A 21,980-nucleotide genomic window follows, 5' to 3' on the forward strand; every position below is an offset into this window, starting at 1 on the left:
TACCTTTTCTTATTGTTCCCTAATCTGTAAAATGGCAATAATCATTCCTGTGTTTGAAGAGTCAGGTGAGTCTTCTGTGAAACTACCTCATAAGCCCTAAAGTTCTGAGCGTATTGCAAGGTGGTATGTTTTTTAAAGAGGAAAAAAAGAATGTGTTTTTGTATGTGATGAAATACAACTACATCTTTAACTTTTTCAGGCCACTCGACCAGATATGATCAGGATCTTGTCAGCAGCTCTTCATGTAGTACTGAGGAGGGATATGTCCCTGAACCGAAGACTTTATGCATGGCTTCTTGGTAGGTGTTTGATGTGTATGGTCTTAGCTTGGGAAAGATATGGGGAAATTTGCCATACATAAGTATTATCAAGTTTCATGTGTGTCCTAAATGAAGAAATTAATAGTTTGCTTAAATAGACAATAAAAATGTAAGTAGGATTAATTGTGTATTATATGAAGAAATTTCAAAATCTTCTTAACATTAGAGGCTATTTTAACCCATTCCTGTTTCCTTTGACAAGATTTTTTTCCTCCTATAAATTGAGGCTGTTATACTGTATGTAGACAAAGAAGGATAAATAAATAATCAAAATAATAACATAATTTCCAAAACTTTGAAGTCATCAAAGGAATCAGAACTATTACTGCTGACCCACACATGGTACCTTACCAGTCTCGCACTCAAGCAGTAAGTTCTTTGTTTTTCCATACTTTGAGTGTTTGGCCCGTCCACAACTCCTTACTGCTTAGAGTGAAAAGATAAAATATAACTTATCTTGGATTTTCTGAATCTTCAGTTATTTCACTATTTGTTAGATTGAAAAGAAAAATATTGGATAATGCTGGAAGAATACTATGATACTCGCTTATGTATTGAATTGGTTTCCCTTTATTAAACTATCTAAAATGATCTCTCTTGCTGACATTGATTGGGCTACTAATTGGTAAGTGTTTGGTGTTGTTTTTGAGATATTTGGTGTTTTGGTTTTAATGAACAACAGTTTTGAGAATTCCAGTATAATTTATTTTGCCATTTGTTTCCATGGAGGTTTTGATAACAACGGTGCTATCATAGGACCCAGAAGCACAAGACACAGTAATCCTGAAGAACATGCTACTTACTATTTCACTACCTTTTCAAAAGAATTGTTGGTCCAGGTAATGAATGCTTTCGTTTTATTTTTTGGTTACTCCCTGATCACTAGAGTTAACAAGTGTAAGACAAGGTCCTGCCTTAATTGAATTAATTCATCACTGAAGGGTGGAGACAAGACTCACAAACTTCCTAAGAATGATTATAACAAGCAAATGATTACAATACAATGAGTAAGTAATCTTAAGATAGACTCATTTCTGTGTCAGTCCAGAGATTGCTTAATTTGTTCTCATAACTTTATTAATACATAGTTACAGCTTCTTACCTGTCTGCCCTGTGAATTGGAGCTCTTCCAAAAATGGGCTAGGACCTCTGTTATATCCTCTGAAGCCTTGGGAAAATTTGGGTTGCATGAGGAATCTAAATGTGGTAAAACTGCTATTGTAATGGAAAAGTTAAAATGAGCCATACTTTTATATTATTTTTACTTTATATTCAAGATAACTCAAAGAGATTTGTTGGTATCTGAAGCATTTTTAAATGAGTGAAGTTATAAGAATATAGTTTTGAACCACCAATGGGAAGACAATTGTATAATAGCAGATGCTGTCATGATACTGTGCCATAGTTTGGAGCATCGATGACGATGTTAAATAGAAACACTTTTTTCTTTTAGGCAAAAATTCAAATAACCATGAATTTATTTTTCTAGATTTTCTTTAACTTTTCCACTTTTTTTCTAGAGCAAATGTAAGCACTCTTTTTTTCTCTCAAGATGGATGAATAAAACCTTTTTTCCCCCTTAGCAGAGGAAAAAAGCTAACTTCAGTGAAAGAGTTTCAGAAAAGCAATAGATGTAAATCTCCATTACATATGGTCGTATTTAAATTTTTTTCTTAAGAAAAAAGTCTTTGAATCTGTTTATTTAAATGAGCAATGTACTTTTTCTTTTTTAAAGGCAATGGTGGGCATCTTACAAGTGAATGGATTTGGAGAAGAGAGCACTTTAATGCAGGATCTAAAACCTTTTCGTATTTTAATCAGTTTACTTGACAAACCTGAGCTAGGTAATGTATACTGTCATAGGACATAAGATCACATGTGGTTGTTTTGTACTGTCTCATAATAAAAATAAAAGTCATTATGTAGAAAAATTGCTATATTTTGAGGTGGACTTCAAATACAGGTTCTCAACAATTTCTTACCTAAAATTTACTCCAGAACATTAAGAAGATATGTATGTATACATCCAACACATATGTTCTCATATTTTACCCTATACTATATATGTAGTAGATAAGTCATTTTAAAGATAATGTCTGAGCTCTTCCTAATCCTGATTAAGTTACTGAAACATTTGTGATCTCTCGTGACTGTCCTAGTTCACAAAACTCAAGGACTTGAGCAAAAATATTTGGGTTCTATCCCTCAGCTTGATTCCCTACATCCCCTTTGTTTTGTGTGTTTTCCCTTTCTTCATTGTGTATTTCTTTTATAGTAGATTTATTGGGAAGTTAGTTATGGCACCTGAGACAGAAATTAAGAAAAACCAAAAGTAAGGGTGCTTGGGTTGCTCAGTTGGTTAAGTGTCCAACTTCAGCTCAGGTCATGATCTCACAGCTTGTGAATTAGAGCCCTATGTCAGGCTTTGTGCTGACAGCTCAGAGCCTGGAGCCTGCTTCAGATTCTGTCTTCATCTTTCTGCCCCTCCTCTGCTCACTCTCTGTCTCTGTCTCCATCTCTCCTTCTCAGATATAAAAAATAAAACAAAACAAAAAGAAACCCAAAAGTAGCAAATATATATGTCTTCTCACCAACTCTTAAAATAAAAATGAAAAATTTTAAATATAAAAATAACTTGAGTTGTATCAATGGCTTTGAGAATGTGTTTTAGCTATTGTATAATAATAAATAAAGCTCTTCAAAATTTTTTTAAAGAGATGAGTATCTATTGTAGCAAAGTTTGGCTTTGTGGGTTTTTGTATCATTTAAAAAAACAATAGTAGTAATATAGATAGTATTTCTTGAATCCTCATTATATTCTGGGAACTACGCTACCCACCTTGTAAATATTTTTTCCTAACCCTTGTAACAGCCCTGTAAGTCTGGTGTTATTATCCTCATTCTAGATGAGGACATTAAAACTCAAAGACATTAAATAACTTTCCAAGGTTATTGCTGTTAACTGTCAAACACACTTCCTTTGTTCTGTAATTTTTATTATGTCAACCTATAGTTAAATAACCATTTATTCGGATCAAAATGTGAAGCTCAGTTTAGCATCCAGAAAAATATTTTTCAAATACTTGTTTTAAAGTATCGTTTGATCAGGCTAATTTGTAAATAATCATGATTTGTCAGTGCTCATTAATTATTGTCTTTAATATGTATATTAATTTTAGGACCTGTAATTCTGGAAGATGTCCTAATTGAAGTATTTAGAACATTATATTCCCAATGCAAAGCAGAATTGGATCTTCAAATGGAACCACCCTTCAGCAAGGATCATGCTCAGTTAAGCAGGTGGATTACCAAAAAATTAAGCATGATGTGAAGATGTCCTCATTCATCATATGAAATTTGTGTTCTGAATGATAAATTTGATTTAAAATATTACCGTATTTTGGTAATATGAACTCTCATTACTAACTGCACTGATTTTTTAGGCATTTACAGCCTGACTATATAGTAGAACCAGCACCAGGGTTGGTTCTAACCAGTTAATGTGAAGATACAGATTTCAGGGAATTTATTCACACTGTTCAAACTCACGAGAGATTAATTGACACATGTCAGTTAATAATGGAAGTTGTACCTTCTTGCGAACTAGGCCTGGTGGTTTGCATGGGGTTGTGCCTCTTGGTTACTCGACACTCTCAGGAGACCAAATCATAATTCAGAAAAAGACTTAAATGTAGAGTTAAACGATCAAAGGGCACCAAGTGCTCCTTAAACAATTTCTTTTCAAGTTATCATTATTTCTTCTTTCAGTTTTATATATATCTTTTTTTTTTTTTTTAATGCCTGGGACAAGTCCTGTAATATTAGTATATCCTCTTCTCTAAGTCAGTGGTAGATTCATTCATGTCAACAAGGTCTTACTTTTTCATTTCTTGTCTACTTTTAGCAGCTTACGTGTTTTCCAGTCTCATCTAACATGACAAAGTCACAAGACTACAGTTTCTTTTACGTAATCTGCGTTCCATTTGTCTCTCCTTGGTGAAGCTTTGGATATAACGTGGGCTTTCCTAAAACACAGTTTTGTATATTTTAATGCAGTTAAAATTTTAACATTTTAACACAGTTTTTGATTTCTATTAAGTATCCGTGGAATCTTTATTTGAGAAGTTAATATTGACTATCCTGATACTCGATTTCATTCTGTACTCTGCCTGATAATTTATATTGCCCCATCGAATATTCAGTTAGTCATTTGTGCTATGACATGCTAGCTGTATTGATAGTACCACAATATATATAAAAACAACTGTTTTCATTATTAGGAGAGGTGGCAGGAGATAGTAGGTAGGTGGGTTGTTAATAGGCCAGAGGGCTCCCACTAGAAATAAGGTATTATTCCTGATGGAGTTTCAGTAATAATGGCAATTTACAGTATTATTTTGTTGTTTTTCAGCTAAGAACAATAATTTGATTGAAACTCACCAAAATAAACTTAACCTTTCTTAAGCAAATTCTGAATAGCACAGGAAAGCAGACAAAATTCTTTCAAAATCAAGGCTGTCAAAATCAAATCACTACTTGGCTTACATGTGCCGGGGAAACAAAAGAATGTAATGCCAGGTTAACAGGCATTCAAAATTCAAAAATAACTTGGTGTTCTTTTGCTGAAGCAGAGCTATTTTTTTTCTCATGGAAGGCTGATTTCTGATCATGATCATACATTTGAGTTATGATAACCTGAATTTGGAAAATACACATAAAGTCATAGAGTGGCAGTAGATAAAAATGATTTGTTGCAGTTTTCTCGCTAGCAAGTATTCTAGCAACTGCCTGGGAATATGTAAGTAACATTTGCACTCAAATATAATTTTGAAAAAATAAATGTTAACAATTCTTAGTTTTGGTTTGTTTCTTTTTCCTTTTTAGTAAATTAAGGGAAAATAAGAAAACAGCAGAGCTGATTAAAACTGCCAACCTTCTCTTTAATTCCTTTGAGCCTTATTATATGTGGGATTACGTTGCACGTTGGTTTGAAGAATGTTGTAGGTATGTAAAACTGTTTCATTCATTTTATTTTAATAGCATCCAAAGCCAAACTTTTTTTTTAACTTCCTGAGTCTAATGAATATTCTTTTATATATTTTACTATTTCTGACAACTATTAATTATTTAGTAGCCATAATCTGACTATGTCATGTCACTCTAGAATATAGAATCCCTGATCATATAAGCTTAGAATTGAAAAGGAGTTTAGAAAACGAGTTATTTAGTCACCAGCATAGATGAAAGATTTTCCCTCTTCAATGTATAGTAATCCAATTTTTCTTTGTTGTAGAGAAAATACCAAATTTGTGGCTTCTGATTCAGCACACTTCACCAAAATGGTTCCCACTTTTAATAACAAAAACTTCCTTGGTCATTCTTGTGTTTTTTTTAAAATCATAGAACCAGCCCATATTGTCACTGGTGAGTGATAAAACCCTCTACCTCTTACGACATAAAGATTGAAAACCCTAAAATACTGGTGAACCTGAGTAGAGTCTCTGTATTCTACACCAGATCCTCTCAGAACCGGATAAACCCCTCAAGCCTTGGGAGCATATAGTCAGAAAGTAAGCAGGGCGCCTGGGTGGCTCAGTTGGTTGAGCGTCTAACTTCAGCTCAGGTCATGATCTCGCAGTTCATGAGTTCGAACCCTGCATCGGCTTCTGTGCTGACAGCTGAGAGCCTGGAGCCTGCTTTGGATTCTGTGTCTTCCTCTCTCTCTGCCCCTCCCTGGCTCCCACTCTGTTTTTTCTCTGTCTCTCAAAAATAAATAAATGTTTAAAAAAAATTTAACAGAATGGGAGAAGATATTTGCAAATGACGTATCAGATAAAGGGTTAGTATCCAAAATCTATAAAGAACTTACCAGACTCAACACCCAAAAAACAAATAATCCACTGAAGAAATAGGCAAAAGACATGAATAGACACTTCTCCGAGGACACGTGAAAAATGAAAAAATTCTCAACATCACTCAACATCACTCATCATCAGGGAAATACAAATCAAAACCACCATGAGATACCACCTTACACCTGTCAGAATGGCTAATATTGGGGCTCCTGGGTGGCTCGGTCGGTTGAGCGTCCGACTTCGGCTCAGGTCATGATCTCGCAGTCCGTGAGTTCGAGCCCCGCGTTGGGCTCTGTGCTGACAGCTCAGAGCCTGGAGCCTGTTTCAGATTCTGTGTCTCCCTCTCTCTGACCCTCCCCTGTTCATGCTCTGTCTCTCTCTGTCTCAAGAGTAAATAAACGTTAAAAAAAAAAATTAAAAAAAAAAAAGAATGGCTAATATTAACAACTCAGGCAACAGATGTTGGTGAGGATGCAGTGAAAGAGGATCTCTTTTCCACTGTTGGTGGGGATGCACGCTGGTGCAGCCACTCTGGAAAACAGTATGGAGGTTCCTCAAAAAACTAAAAACAGAACTACCCTACAACCTGGCAATTGCACTACTAGGCATTTATCCACAGGTACAGGTGTGCTGTTTCGAAGGGACACATGCACCCCTATGTTTACAGCAGCACTATCAACAATAGCCAAAGTATGGAAAGAGCCCAAATGTCCATCGATGGATGAATGGATAAAGAAGATGTGGTATATATATACAATGGAGTATTCCTCAGCAATCAAAAAGAATGAAATCTTGTCATTTGCAATGACGTGGATGGAACTGGAGGGTATTATGCTAAGTGAAATTAGTCAGAGAAAAACAAAAATCCTATGACTTCACTCATATGAGGACTTTAAGAGACAAAACAGATGAAAATAAGGGAAGGGAAATAAAAATAATACAAACAGAAGGGGACAAAACAGAAAAGACTCATAAATATGGAGAACAAACTGAGGGTTACTAGAGGGGTTGTGGGAGGGGGGATGGGCTAAATGGGTAAGGGGCATTAAGGAATCTACTCCTGAAATCATTGTTTCACTATATGCTAACTAATTTGGATGTAAATTTTAAAAAATATAAAAAAATTAAAAATTTTTTAAAAAGTAAGTATATATGATCTCAGATTTAGAAGTCTTAAAAATATAAAACATTAATCCCTTTAATGATTTAGAAAATTGTTTGCTTACTTATTCAATAGATAATGAGCACCTAGGTATATAGACAGTCCCTGTCTTCAAAGACCTTCTAGCGGGAACAAGTAAAACACGGACATATTATTTCTAGTATTAAAGTTACAGATACCTTCATAGATTACAATGTGGTAGGGTGTTGAGGAATTACGAACGTGTTTTTGCTACATAGCCCTGACCTGAGTTTCCACCTTCATTCACACTCATCCACCCTTCTTTACCCATCTGTACTATTCCTTGAACACGTATTGACTGAGCCTTTAGTCATGCTGCTGAGCCTTCACTTGTGCTATTTCTTTGAAAATATTCTTCCCCCTAACCCATCTGGGAGGTCCTATAGAGAGGTGACCCCACCTTTCTGAAGCCTTCCATGACTCCTTCAAATCTCCCATCAGAATCAGTTCATCCTACACTGTTACACTTATTTGTCTGTATGCTTATATTTCTTGCTGGTTAGGGACTCTGTCATATTCTTTGTCTAGAACTAATATTTAAAGTGAATGTTGGAGGAATGATCTTTACAACTTAGATCAGAAGAGGCTTCCTAGAGGAGGTAACATTTGATCTCAAACCTTGAAGGATAGATGCATTCTGGATTTGGGAGACTGGGGTTGAGGGAGGACGGCACATCAGGAGTAAAAGTTGGTATAAAGAGACCCTGAGGTTATAAATCAAATCACAAATAATCCACTTTAACTAGGAGATATTATGTGTAGAGGGAGCAGTGGGAAATAAGTCCAAAAAAGATCCACCCAGAACACTTGGAAGTGCAGGATGGGAGTTCCAGGGAGAGTGTAAGCCGAGGAATCTTGCTTTGGAAAATTTTCACTTAGAGGTACAGTAGTGTCCTGTGGGAAAGGAATGTTCACAGGAACATCACTGTGTGTATGCCCCAGTGTTGACTCTCATTAAAAAAGAAAGTGAGGTATGTATGATATGAATATTCATATCACTTAATAGTATACTTGATAAAGTGAATTTTGTCCTTTTAGGAGGACACTGCATGCCAGACTTCAGATTGGGCCTGGAGATAGTAGTGAGTCATCTGAGTTACAGCTGACCAATTTCTGCTTACTGGTGGATTTTTTGTTGGATATAGTTTCTTTGGTAAGACGACCTTGGTAAAAAAAAGTATTGAGGAATGTAATAACATAGTTCAGATATTTTCATGTTGGAGACCTCATCCTTAAATAAATTTCATCTTTAAAGTTAAATTGATTACTTTTCCTTTTGGCATAGCTTTTTTTTTTTCTTAAACTTTTCCAAATGTTTTTCCTCAGACATATATAATACATATATAAGTTTTATGTGATATGTGGAATATACATCATAATTGCTTGTTATTGTAGTCTTAAATGTTTAGTGTATAGTGGTCTAATACTGCATTTGTGCTCACTGAAGACTGTTGGAAACCTTTTCTCCTTTTCTCTCCTCAAATCTTTGCTTTCTCATTTTGAAGCCTACTAGAAGTATGAGGGTGTTGTGTCAGGTATGACATTCAGCCTATTTTGTCTTTAACTGGTTGCATTCACATTTTTTGTATTATTATTTTGGTAAATTAGATAAAACTGGGATTATTTTATAATATATACCTTGAGGTACATAAATTGAGAATTTGGGAATAGAAATTTTGTAAATCAGTAATAAAATGACCATACCATATTAATTAAGTGCATGATACCTATATAATATTACAGATGAGTAAAATTATTTGTGTTGTATAGATTAAAAATAAATAGGGTTATACATTATATAAATTTTTGTCATTTTGCTTTCATCTTCAGGAGACTTATATTGAAATCCAGACTGAACACTTGCCCCAGTTGCTCCTCAGGATGATTTCTGCCCTGACAAGCCATCTCCAGACATTACACTTGTCTGAACTCACAGATTCACTCAGGCTCTGCTCAAAGATCCTTAGCAAGGTGCAACCTCCACTCTTGTCTGCCAGCACTGGAGGTGTGTTGCAGTTTTCAAGTGGGCACAACAACTCAGTCAAAGAATGGGAAGACAAAAAGGTAATGTTTGCTATTATTTTTGTTACTAGACCAATTACATTTCTTCAGAGCAGAATAGTTTATACATACTCATTTAAATATTAGCGAATGATGGGGAGCCAGGGTGGCTCAGTCTGTTAAGCGCTCAACGCTTGGTTTCGGCTCAGGTCATGATCACATCGTTCGTGACTTTGAGCCCTATATCGGACTCTGTGCTAACAACACGGAGCCTGCCTGGTATTCTCTCTCTCCCCCTCTCTCTGCCCCTCCTCTGCACTCTCTGTCTCTCAAAATAAATAAAATTAAAAAAAAATTTTTTTTTAAATATTAGTGAATATTTTCTAGACCTAAATGTTGTGGCAGTAGACAGTCTTGTAGGCTTTTGGCAATTTTAACGGTCTTTATCAGCTCTCCACTGGAAGTATAATGCAAGTAGCATATGTAATTTTTAATTTTCCAGTAGCCACATTAAAAAATAGAAACAGGTGAAAATATTTTAATTATATTTTATTTAGCCCAATATAGCTAATAATCATTTTAACCCTATAACGAACACAAAATTGATGTAATATTTAAAAGGTGAGATATTTTACATTCTTTTTTGTACTAAGTCTTCAAAATTCCAGGGTGTATATTATGCTTAACAGCATTGAAAATTAAAATTTTTATCAGAAATACTTGATGTATATTTTTTATAAAGTTTATGTTTGAAAAATTAGATTTACATATCCAAATTGTCCTAAACATATTTAAAAGTTTTATCATAACTAAATTAGGTATTACTTTCTGAATTTCAATTTAAATTAATTGAAAAAATTTAGTTCATCTGTTCAGATCAGCCATCATACAAGAGCTCAGTAGCCACATGTGACTAGTAGCTATAGCTACCATACTGGACAGCAGGTTTATAATCTAAACTTTAGTGGTCCTTTTCATATATACACTAATTTGATGTGCTCTTCTTGAAATCCAGAATCTTTTTTACTCTCCTCAGTCTTCCAGGTTTTTAATGCTTTATGATGTTGAATAAAATTACAGTAATTTTAATGTCTGGCCAAGTAGCATACTTAAAATACCTGTGATACACTTATGGAAAAAAACACCTATATAATTCCATTGAATTTAGCCATTGTGGTACTATGTTAAAACAAGGATTTAAAATTTTCTAGTATTTTGAGTTCATTACCTAAATCCTGGGTTTGTATTGTTGCCCTTACTTTTTTTTTTCTAGTTGCTTTTTTTTTCCCCCCCAGCCAGGCAAAACGTTTTATCATCAGGATAGTCTAATACAACCTTTCCCATCAAGTATTAACCCTAAAACGTTTTTGTTGGACTTTTTAAATATTTTGCTCTTCATGTATGAAATGAATGTGACTGACCCGTGATCAATTTAAATATATCCCAGGATTATCAGGCATAAACTAAAACCAATCTCTTACTTTCCTTCCTATCTGCTTGTTATTTATATGTGATATATATTGATTCTGTTGTAGGAAAATTCATTTTGTTCTGCTAGTTTTCTTTAATATATACTTCTAGGATCTTCGAAATTAAACTAAAATAGTTACTAATTGCTTTTTTGTTGTTGTTGAGTGAAATTCATTCAAGTAAAGGAGGACCTTAGCATTCTCTTGATAGCATATTCAAATATGTGAATATTAACTATGTCGAAAACAAGTGGAGGCACTTATTGATGGTTACAGGTTAAGGTAAATAGGAAAATCCATTCATATTAAATAAAGGAGAAATAATATACTTTTGTTTTTGTTTTGTTTTGAGAGAGAGAGGGCACAAGTGAGCAAGGGGCACAGAGGGGGAGAGAAGCAGAGCTCACCCAGGGCTCGTACTTTTTTTTTTTTTTTTTTTAACGTAATGGTATGTTAACCTGGGAGTATGCTTTTCCCTCTCTCTTTGGTTCTCTTCTATATTCTTGGGCCATATATGTTCTTTCCTATTTTTTACGGAAGCACAATGGTTATTATCTTCACTGAAGTGTCTAAAATTTATCATATTTGAAAGCTGAGGGTATTTTCTTTATTTCTTTTTATTTAAAGTGTAAGTGAAACAATAATTCATTAAAAATGAATCTATTTTTGTCTCCGTGCACTTAGTACACTTTTGTAAGATCAGTGTATTGGATCTCTATACCCCTATGTCCAAAATATGTCATGTCTTTCTCTCTTCAGAAAGACATTTTACTATAAAATAATCTGAAACATAGTTATATGATATAGACCATGCAACTAAATATTATAAATGTATATAAGTTTAACTGAATTTGTAGCTTAAATTCTATTAATAAATGTCCGTTGTTTTATGATCCTTATGTGAAAAAGATCAATACAGAAATAGCAATAAGCTAATGACAATTTTATCATTTAAATAGGACTTCTTTTTAAAAATGTATTAGTACAAGGTTTTAGATGGTTGTTAAAGGTTGACAGTTCAGTTGATACCTGCCTGTAAACTTTGTCATTATAATATGAAAAGTTCTCATAATAGTGATAAGCTATGAAAAAAATATCTTGAAGTTTAGAATCACCTAAGCTAAGCTTTCCTAATAACTTTTAACTTTATTTGCTGTATAACCTTGGGCAAGTTTTGTTTTTAACTTCCCTGAGCCCTCAGTGTTCTTAGCTTTGAAATAGAGAAAACAGCCTCTCTTTATCCAGCATGCACTCTGCATAGCCAGTGATCCAGTGGTGAAGTTGGCACAGTCCCTGCCTTCCTGACCCATTTTTGCTAGTTGGGAGACACATATTAAACAAATAATTGCACACTTAATTACAGTCATGATAAATAAATGAAAGAGAATATAGAGTGGTAGGAATGTGGAAAATGCAGTGATGTGACCTAGACTGTGGGCCTAAAAGGCTTTCTTGAGGAAGAGTTGTTTGAGTAAAGCCCTAGAGAAACTGGGGTGGAATGAGGTAGAAAGGAGAGAGCGCTTGGGAGAGGAAGAAACATTCCCCAAGGCTCTTGGGCAGAAAGGAACACTGTGCACACAGTGAGGGAGAGATAAGTCTTCAGGTAGGCAGGGACCAGGTAATGCAGAGCCTTTTCACTCTAGCGGGGCTTTTATTCTTTATCTTAGGAGCAGTGGGAAGACACTGAAGGGTAGAAGCAAGCAACATAATAAGACTTCTATAAGAGATAAATTACTTTGCAGTATGGAGCATGGATCTCAGAAACAAAGTGGATGTGGGGAGACCTGCAGTAGTGCAGGTGAGAGGTGGTGGTAATGTGCTGACAAGATGTGGGAGTGAACACACAGGAATGGATGGATTAGCCAGACATTTAAGAGAAAAATTCAGGGTGCCTGGGTGGCTCAGTCGGTTAAGCAGTTAAGTAAGCATCCTACTCTTGATTTCGGCTCAGGTCATGGTCTCACAGTTGGTGAGATCAAGCCCCACATCAGGCTCCTCACTAGGCTTGGAGACTGCTTAAGATTCTTTCTCCGCCCCTCCCTGCTCACTTGTGTGCATGTGCGCTCTCTTTCTCTCTCTCTCAAAATAAATTAAAAAAAAAATCAGACCTAGTAATAGTTTGGTAAGGGTAATAAGTGATCACAAACATTTTTTGAATGTTTATTTACAAACTGGCAGGTACTAGGGGCGCCTGGGTGGCTCAGTCGGTTGAGCGGCCGACTTCGGCTCAGGTCATGATCTCGCGGTCCGTGAGTTCGAGCCCCGCGTCGGGCTCTGTGCTGACAGCTCAGAGCCTGGAGCCTGCTTCAGATTCTGTGTCTCCCTCTCTCTGATCCTCCCCCGTTTATGCTCTGTCTCTCTCTGTCTCAAAAATAAATAAATGTTTAAAAAAAATCAAACTGGCAGGTACTAAACCACGTGCTTTAGATATACTGTTTTACTTAATTCTCATAGCAACTGTAAAATGTAGGAACTATTGTTATCTCCATTATACTTGTCAGGAAACTGAGGTTTTAGAGAGGTTAAATAACTTGCCAAGCTAGTAAGTGGCTGAACCTTAGTTGACTCATGGCCAGTACTCTTAACCACTATTCTGAAGTGGATGTAGGGGCAGTGCCAAGGAAAGATGGAGAAGATCCCAAGGATCACCCCTAGATTTCCGTCTTCTGATTTGATGAATGGTGATGTCATTTACTGAAGCAAGGAACAGTGGGTGAGGCCCAGCTTTGTAGCAGCAGAACAATTAGTTTGTATCTTCTGTAATCTTCAATAATATCCCTTTTTAGTCACTAAGAAGTAATCTCATTCAAGTTCACGTTATGCTCTGGCAAAGTCCCCAAGCAATTCATGATATGTACAACTTTTGTTTCCTTAAACTAAACCCAAAAATATGTTTGATGATTGTACTTATCCAGTCTTTGTAGGAAGGGGACGATTAATTCATTCCAGCTCTATTCCAGTACCTGGTCCATTTTTGTTTATATTATAACTTATTGTCTTCTCCCTTAGATTACAAACTATCTTTTTGTTCCTGGTACACAATACAGTGTCTGCCATGTAACATAGGTTCAGTAACTGTTAAAAGAATGTAAGATTAATGGTAACCATTTAAATAGCATTTTACACATTTCACATAGAAATTTCACATTCATGATTATTGAACAGATGACCTATTAGAATTTATTTCTAGTTTTTAAAATGTCTCATTCCTTGCCTCATTTAGACATTAGGAAAGTGATTTCGTGAAGCAGATTGAATAAATTGTCAGTTGTTTGAAAATAGGGATATAGATGTTAGAGATTTGTGCTATATGCATATTTTGCCCTCAAAAACCAAATCTTTGCATACAGCAAATAATTCTTAATGAATGAGTTTATTTTTAATGTTTTAATTTTATTTTTGAGAGAGAGAGCACAAGCTGGGGAGGGTCAGAGAGAGAGGGAGACAGAGGATCTGAAGCAGGCTCTGCACTGTCAGCGCAGATGAGGGGCCCAAACTCATGAACCATGAGATAGTGACCTCAGCTGAAGTCAGATGCTTAACTGACTGAGCCACCCTGGTGCCCCGAGTTTATTTTAATATATTCATTAGAACTGTACCAGTATTCCCTATTGATTATCATAGAAATATGAATCAGTTGTAGAAACTGCTCTAAGATTCAGCCGAACGTGTAGAGTAAGTTTTGAATCATGTAATCTAAACTGACTTCTCTCAATGTGGCCATTTCTAATTTTTGATTTCTAATATATGCATTTAATCACTTAGCCTTTGCTGTTTTTAATCACTACCAGGTATCATCAGTGTCTCTTGAAAATCCTACTGAAGTATTTGAAGATGGAGAAAACCCACCAAGCAGTCGATCATCAGAGAGTGGATTTACTGAATTTATACAGTATCAAGCAGACCGAAGTGATGATATCGACAGAGACCTGAGTGAGGGGCAGGGGACAGCTGCCATTCCCATCGGTAGCACATCCTCTGAGACCGAAACGGCCTCCACCGTAGGATCTGAAGAAACCATCATCCAGGCCCCTTCCATAGTCACCCAGGGGACAGCACCCCGAAGTGGGAAGACAGCCCAAAAAACTGCAATGCAATGTTGCTTGGAGTATGTCCAGCAGTTTCTCACTAGACTTATCAACCTCTACATCATTCAGGGCAACTCTTTTTCTCAGGCTTTGGCTACAGAGCATTCAGGGGATCTCAGTAGAGAGCAAGAAGAGACTTCAAAATGGGATAGGGATTCCCATGGAGATGTAAAGGAGAGAAACATAAGTAAACAGAAAACTTCAAAAGAATACCTTTCCGCCTTCCTTTCTGCCTGCCAGCTCTTCCTGGAGTGCTCCAGTTTCCCAGTTTACATTGCTGAGGGGAACCATACTTCAGACCTACATTCTGAGAAGTCTGAGACTGGTAAGGTCATCTTGGTTTTATTTATATTTGAATCTTTTTTATAGCATGCTTTTTATTTACTTCTTTTTTTAAAGCACTCAGAATTAAAACTAAGATTTTTTTTTAGCCAGTTAATTTTTTAAAGTGTTATTTTAATTTGTAGATTTTTAAAAATTATTTACTATTTTGAGAGAGCGCAAAAGTAGGGGAGGGACAGAGAGAGAGAGAGAATCCCAGGCAGGCTCTGCATGATAGGTGCAGTGCCCAATGCAGGGCTTGAACTCACGAACTCTGAGATCATGACCTAAGCTGAATTCAGATGCTTGACTTGACTGTACCACCCCTAATTTTTTTAGGCACCCCTAGTATTTTTAATGAAATATTGTCTTTATGGGGAGATAATACATGTTGGCATATTGGAAAATTTTGTGATTTTGATGTCTTTCACAGTGTACTTACAAGTGAGTTGAAGGTAAGAAGGAAATTAACTTCTTTCTCTGGAGAAAAGTAACATATCATTTAGATCCATTGGTTTCCTTTATTAAGACTAATATCATAAGTGTTTACCATTATTTAAATTTTTATATATGCACACAGTGCAGTGAGTGAGTACTACATAATATCTGTTGATTAATATACTGTTTTTTAGGACAGGGGAATACATTGTATTATGTGGCATAAGAAAATTACATACTAAAAAAGTTTATGGGATTCTTGTTGCTGCTTTATTTTCTTAAAGCTCCAGTCTAGGTGAGAAACCTTGGTTTTACTAACAGATCAAGGCCTAAAGGTGTTGAGAAGAGGTGCTTTGTTTTGAAATGTACCTGGACGTTGGTGTATGTGTGAAAGGTTTAGTGCAATGAACTCCATCTTCCATCTTTTGTTTCAGACTGGGAGCACGTGCAGCCTCCGCTGTGGCTCCAGACCCTGATGAATGCTTGCAGCCAAGCAAGCGATTTCAGTGTGCAGAGTGTTGCTATTTCATTAGTCATGGACCTGGTGGGACTGACTCAGTCTGTGGCCATGGTCACTGGGGAGAACATCAACAGTGTGGAGCCTGCACAGCCCTTAAGTCCAAACCAGGGAAGAGTGGCGGTAGTTATTAGACCTCCCCTCACTCCAGGCAATCTGAGATACATTGCTGAGAAGACTGAATTTTTCAAGGTAAATTCTGGGGAATACATGCATGACTAAGGTGGTACTTGACTTAGATTGCTTACCAGAGATCTGAAAGATGATAATCAGGCTTCGTTGAATACCTGTTAATATTACAATGTCTAGAAAAAGATACCACACTTCATCTGTACTGCTTTGCCAATCTTGTCCCCAGTTTTGCTAGAGGGAAAAAGGATGAGAGGAGATGAGGATGAGGTTAGGGAAGGCAAGTATTAAGGCTCCAAAGCCACAGAAGGAGTAATTTCAGCTAAAAAAGAGGTTAAGTCCATTTATACAATAAAACTTATTTCGACATGACATGCTATGACACTTCTGCTTTTCGTAGAGTATAATCTCAGCTCTCCAAAACTCCCAGGAAAAATTTTTCTGACTCTGTATTGTTTGATTATCATCTGTGGTATATGATGCCATTCAGAGGAAAAAAAAAATGTACAGTTTTTGATTTTTATCACAGCAGTATAGATGATACCCTCTACATAGAAAGAACATTAAGTATATTGGATTGTATTACATCTTAGGCAGGTAGATGCTTTATATATAAAAAAATTTTGCTTTAATTTTATCTCAATTCAAGTCATTGTGCCCCACCAGATAGTTCTTTCTGCTAAAGTTGGTTTCTGTAACAACGGTATGACAGTAAACCCTGAAAATGGTTACGTTTTTATTAATGCTATCATAGATCATCAAGTGCTTTGTTAACACGTGTAGCTCTAAAATACATACAACCTATTTTATATAAGCTTAAGTAATTTGGATATTTGAACTGTAAATTATATTTTACTTTGTAACATATAACCATAAATATCGTATTCAATGTGAGAGTTGTATCCTCTTAAAGATAATGTATTCTAGCAGCACTTTACTAAGTGTCACTAAAATAGTAAAGTGGGGTCTTCTCTGGGCCCTGCAGAAAATTCTTCCATGTTTGATGTTTAAAATAAGTATCATTAGGGAGGGATCTTAAAAGAATAAAAATAATCATTAAAGGTCTATCATAAGAGGTTCTAACGACCTCGGTGCCCAAAAAGTGAGCACATGGAAAGCTATACTTTTAAGTCTCATCCTTGTAGCATAAGGAACATTGAAGACCTTCAATGGCATTCAGAGGCTTGTTTGTACCTAACAGGAAATGCTTATTAAATGAGTTTTAATGTATGGTTTGGTAACACTTGTCACTTTGACAATCTTTTTCTGTAGCATGTAGCTTTAACATTGTGGGATCAGCTGGGAGATAGGACACCTCAGCACCATCAGAAAAGTGTGGAACTGTTTTATCAACTACATAACTTGGTTCCTTCTTCTAGCATCTGTGAGGATGTTATAAGTCAGCAGTTAACCCATAAAGATAAGGTAAATTCTTTTTTCATCTTGACCCACCCCCACCTACCCGACTCCCATTATACCAAAAGGTAAATTAAAGAAACTGTAGGAAAATTATTGTAGCTAGTATCTGATTAGAGATTGTGTAAATTCATTCGTAGAGTATATGGTCTTCATATATTTAAAACAAATTTGTTCTGTCCTTTTTAATTTTATTTATTTAATTTAATTTAATTTTATCTTATCTTATTTCTTTTTATTTTATTTTTTTGAGAGAGAGTGCACACACCCAAGTGGGGTGGGACAGAGGGAGAGAGAGAATCTTAAGCAGGCTCCATGCCCAGTATAGAGCCCAATGTGGGGCTCGGTCCCACAACCCTGAGTCATTACCTGAGCAGAAATCACTAGTTACATGCTCATCCTACTGAGCCACATAGGCACCCCATTGTGTCCTTTAGAAGAAAGTTCTTTGCAAAAGCATCAGTAATATGAAAAATCTAGTAACCCAAAATCAAATACTAGGTTTATTTCTTGGTTCAGGACACCATCTGTAGGCAGTGATGATTAAAGTTGTTGCTGGTCCAAGTTCTTAGACCATTTAAAGAGGAAGCAGTAGCCTTGGTTATGGAACTATGCATACATTAACTGATGTATGTGAAATGATGTATATGTGAAGTTACATTTATAAGCCATAGAATGCTAATATATGAGATTATATTATTTGTATTATAGTATCCAAAATAAGGATTTTGTATCCCAATGTACATGAAATGGTCGATAAGTCAGTGAGAGTAAAGGTGATAGAGTCATTGGTATGCCTGAGAAGCTGGAACTTTCAATCTGGTTGATCTCTTTGGGAAAGTTTAATGAAGTGTGTGATCTTCCCATGCCTTCTCTGTAACATAAATCAAAGATTTTATTGAACAGCTTTTAGAGGTGTATCACCCTAATTTTTAAGAACTCTAAATGCAAGTGAGTTTGAGTCATTCAGAAAGGCATAGTGTTAAGTAAATGAAGCTTTTGTCCAGGAAGGAAGTAGCAAATGAAGGAGAAAACGAGAGGCATGAAAGTTTATTGCAAGAAAAATGTTAAAATTCTATTTCTGCTTCAACACATTTTCTCAAAAATTTTTAGGAATAAAATGTTTAATAAAGACTTGCATTTAATTTGTTTACATTAAGTGTAAATCTAGGACAAATTATATACCTATTGTGTAACATTTCTAAAGGAATACTAACTTCTGAATAAAGGTATTATACATCCATGAAAAAAAATTAAGATACAATTACTTTTTAATATGTTGATGTATAAACATGGGCTTCATAGGAAAAGCATGTATTACACCCGTAGAAAAAAAGGAAGCTCCCCTCAAAGTGATCACAAACAATTGAGACCGTTACAGTCCCTGATTTTGGAGGGCTTTTACTTGAAGAATTCTACAGATGCTACAGGAACACTATGAAAAGCTTGATAACTTCACAGTTTCTACCTGATTTATATTCATTTATGTTCATTATCTAACACCAAGTGCTGGTCTTTCTAAATCATTTATTTTTCCATTCTGTCCATTGTTACCATAACACTTAACATTTTCCAAATAATCTCAAAATGATGTTTTTCTTATAGAAGTAATTTTTTAGGTGTCTAAATTTTTGAATCTAATAAGCCAGCTTTATAAGTAGTGATCAATTCATTTGAGATAATATATAATTTCTGGGAACAAAAGTAAATTGTAGGGTATAATAAAATAAATTTTGACTACTAAGTATTTTTATTAAAAAAGGGAAAAATGCTTCCGAGACTGAAGATATTATAATATGCACATTATTAGCTCTTTCCATCCCCGTTACATAATAATCTAGAAAACTGGTTACCTAGTCTAAACTAAATAATAACGATTTCTGAGGTAGTGTGAGATGACTTTTTAGGTTTAATATTTCTAAGTTGTTTTTTTTTTTTTTACATTTCTACTTTCATAAAAATAGTTTCATTGTGTGGTGTGTTGAGTACTGTGAACATCGAACCTAATACTGTCTCTTAAATTGCTATTTTGATTTTGATAAAATCACTTAATATCTTCAAGGGAGAAAAAAATAATTTCATCTCCCATATTCCTCCTCAGAAAATAAGGATGGAAGCACATGCAAAGTTTGCAGTTCTTTGGCATCTGACAAGGGATCTCCATATAAATAAGTCGTCATCTTTTGCACGTTCTTTTGACAGGTTGGTTACATTTGATACTCGGATTTTACAGTCAGGTATTTCAGTGTCTCTTTTCTTGAATCCTCTGCCTAATTTGGCAGGGGTGCAAGATAGTAATTTACAGATATTATAAAGAGAGCTTATAAATTATTTTTTAAAAAATCTAAGCTATATTAAAATGCATGGCTTTGAAGCACCCAGATCCCCTTTCTTTTACTGGATGAATATTCAACAAGACCCCTGCTATGTGCCAGGCAGCATTCTAGGTATCAGGGATACAGCAATGGGTCTGTATTCACAGAGAAATTTCAACATAAACAGTAGATGATGTAACTGTTTCTCTAACAGTTATTTTCAGTCTTCTGCCTGAACTGGACATCATAAGTCTAAAGCTAAAATATACACCCCTTCCATGGATTCAGAGAACCTGCAGCTGCCTGAGAGTAGTTTTGCTACTTGTCTACACCACTCGAGATGACTCATCCCCCAAATATGAGGTTTGCCTTAACTTCCAAGGAGATGCTATGTATAGGTAGACTGAGATACTGGCCCAGGATAGCAGTCTCACCACCATAGAGGAGGCCACAGATCTGACTCTGCTTAAAGCCCAGCCCAGGATCAGATATGTGCTTTACTGGACATTATTCAGACATTACTTTTTCAACATCACCATTTTTAAATGATTTGGTATTGAACTAGTACAATGAACTATGCCCTTGGCCTAGGTACTTTACAAATACCATCTCTCATTTGGTGACTGCCTTTTCTCATCATCCAAGTGAGGCACTGAAGGACCAGAGAAATAAGTGGCTTGCCCAAGACCACACATGATGTAGAGCTGATAGCCCAGATTTGAATCTCAGGTTTTCAGATTCCAAGCCACACCTCCATAACTTTCACAGAAGTTCTTTCTTTGAGTTAAGCACACAGGTTTGCCTCATAAAGAGATTGGGCACAGAAGAGCATGAAGTAGTGTTAACTTGCACAGAGTTCAGTATTTGGTGATATGAGCAGGAGTACATTGGTGAAACAAAACTAAGTTTTTTTTTCTCCCTTGTTCATTAGTACTTATCTTATAAAAGTAATGTATGCTTGGGAAATTAAAACACAAGTATATAAGAAAAGGGAAAAGACGATTTTCTCCTTTTTCATATCTACTGAGACTGTAGGGATTAAGATTATTAAAATGATGTGGTCAGAAGTTTTTCTGAAGTATGATTACTTTTAAAAAGTTAATTAAAAATAAAACTTACAGTAATGTTGGTTTAAGAAAAACTAGAGTGTGACAATTAAAGTAGATGTTTTGTTCTTTGTTTTAATTATTGGTGTTTATTGTAGGTCACTGTTCATCATGTTAGATAGCCTTAACAGTCTTGATGGTTCTACCAGCTCTGTGGGACAAGCCTGGCTGAACCAAGTGCTACAAAGACATGATATTGCAAGAGTTTTGGAACCATTGCTATTGCTCCTGCTTCATCCCAAAACTCAGAGGGTTTCAGTGCAGCGTGTACAAGCAGAACGCTATTGGAATAAGGCTCCCTATTATCCCGGAGAAGAGAGTGACAAGCATTTCATGCAAAATTTTGCCTGCAGCAATGGTGAATATCACATGGAAGTAAAACAGCTTTATTTAGAATTAAGTTATTAAAATGAAATGAGAAGTGAACACAGTAGTGATTGGCAACAGTGAGGTTTTCTCCATGGACTTATTTTCTCCCATCCATGTGTACTGGCAGTGCTCACGTGGGCCCATGCCAGAATGTACTTCATCAATGGTCATCTTAGAGGACTTGGATTTCTCTTATCAGTTGACTCTTTCAAGGAAGGAGTCAGCACAGCTTTCAGAGACAGTCTTCAATTTTGATGGAAATACCTTTAGAGTTTAATGAGCAATTTTGGTTTTGCGAGGTTCTAGAGATACTTCACTGAGAATATATAAAAAGCTTGTAATGCCCATTTGTATTTCATGAGTCATTTTCCTCATCTGTGAAATGGGAATAGTAGTACCCACCTTTCCAGGCTTCATTGTGAACATAACACGTAGTCCTGTTTGTGACTGCAA

At 35.7% G+C, this 21,980-nt stretch overlaps 1 protein-coding gene across 7 annotated transcripts in view; it reads left to right on the plus strand.

Moving 5' to 3' along the window:
* The window catches only part of DOP1A (DOP1 leucine zipper like protein A), a 113,214-nt gene that overhangs the window by 54,947 nt on the left and 36,287 nt on the right, over positions 1 to 21,980 (plus strand). For 4 of the 7 annotated variants that reach the window (XM_030315897.1, XM_030315900.1, XM_030315899.1 and 1 more), the window contains exons 7-19: positions 200 to 299; positions 1,050 to 1,159; positions 2,056 to 2,164; positions 3,500 to 3,620; positions 5,205 to 5,324; positions 8,397 to 8,511; positions 8,864 to 8,893; positions 9,189 to 9,422; positions 14,620 to 15,241; positions 16,110 to 16,384; positions 17,594 to 17,746; positions 19,839 to 19,939; positions 21,257 to 21,516. In XM_030315897.1, coding sequence (XP_030171757.1) covers positions 200 to 299; positions 1,050 to 1,159; positions 2,056 to 2,164; positions 3,500 to 3,620; positions 5,205 to 5,324; positions 8,397 to 8,511; positions 8,864 to 8,893; positions 9,189 to 9,422; positions 14,620 to 15,241; positions 16,110 to 16,384; positions 17,594 to 17,746; positions 19,839 to 19,939; positions 21,257 to 21,516 — 2,350 coding nt within the window. The remainder of the gene's footprint in view (positions 1 to 199; positions 300 to 1,049; positions 1,160 to 2,055; positions 2,165 to 3,499; positions 3,621 to 5,204; positions 5,325 to 8,396; positions 8,512 to 8,863; positions 8,894 to 9,188; positions 9,423 to 14,619; positions 15,242 to 16,109; positions 16,385 to 17,593; positions 17,747 to 19,838; positions 19,940 to 21,256; positions 21,517 to 21,980) is intronic. The other 3 variants (XM_030315898.2, XM_036064407.1, XM_036064408.1) reach the window with 1 other exon arrangement.

The sequence above is a fragment of the Lynx canadensis genome, chromosome B2 (genome assembly GCF_007474595.2).
Source record: "Lynx canadensis isolate LIC74 chromosome B2, mLynCan4.pri.v2, whole genome shotgun sequence".
NCBI lineage: Eukaryota > Metazoa > Chordata > Mammalia > Carnivora > Felidae > Lynx > Lynx canadensis.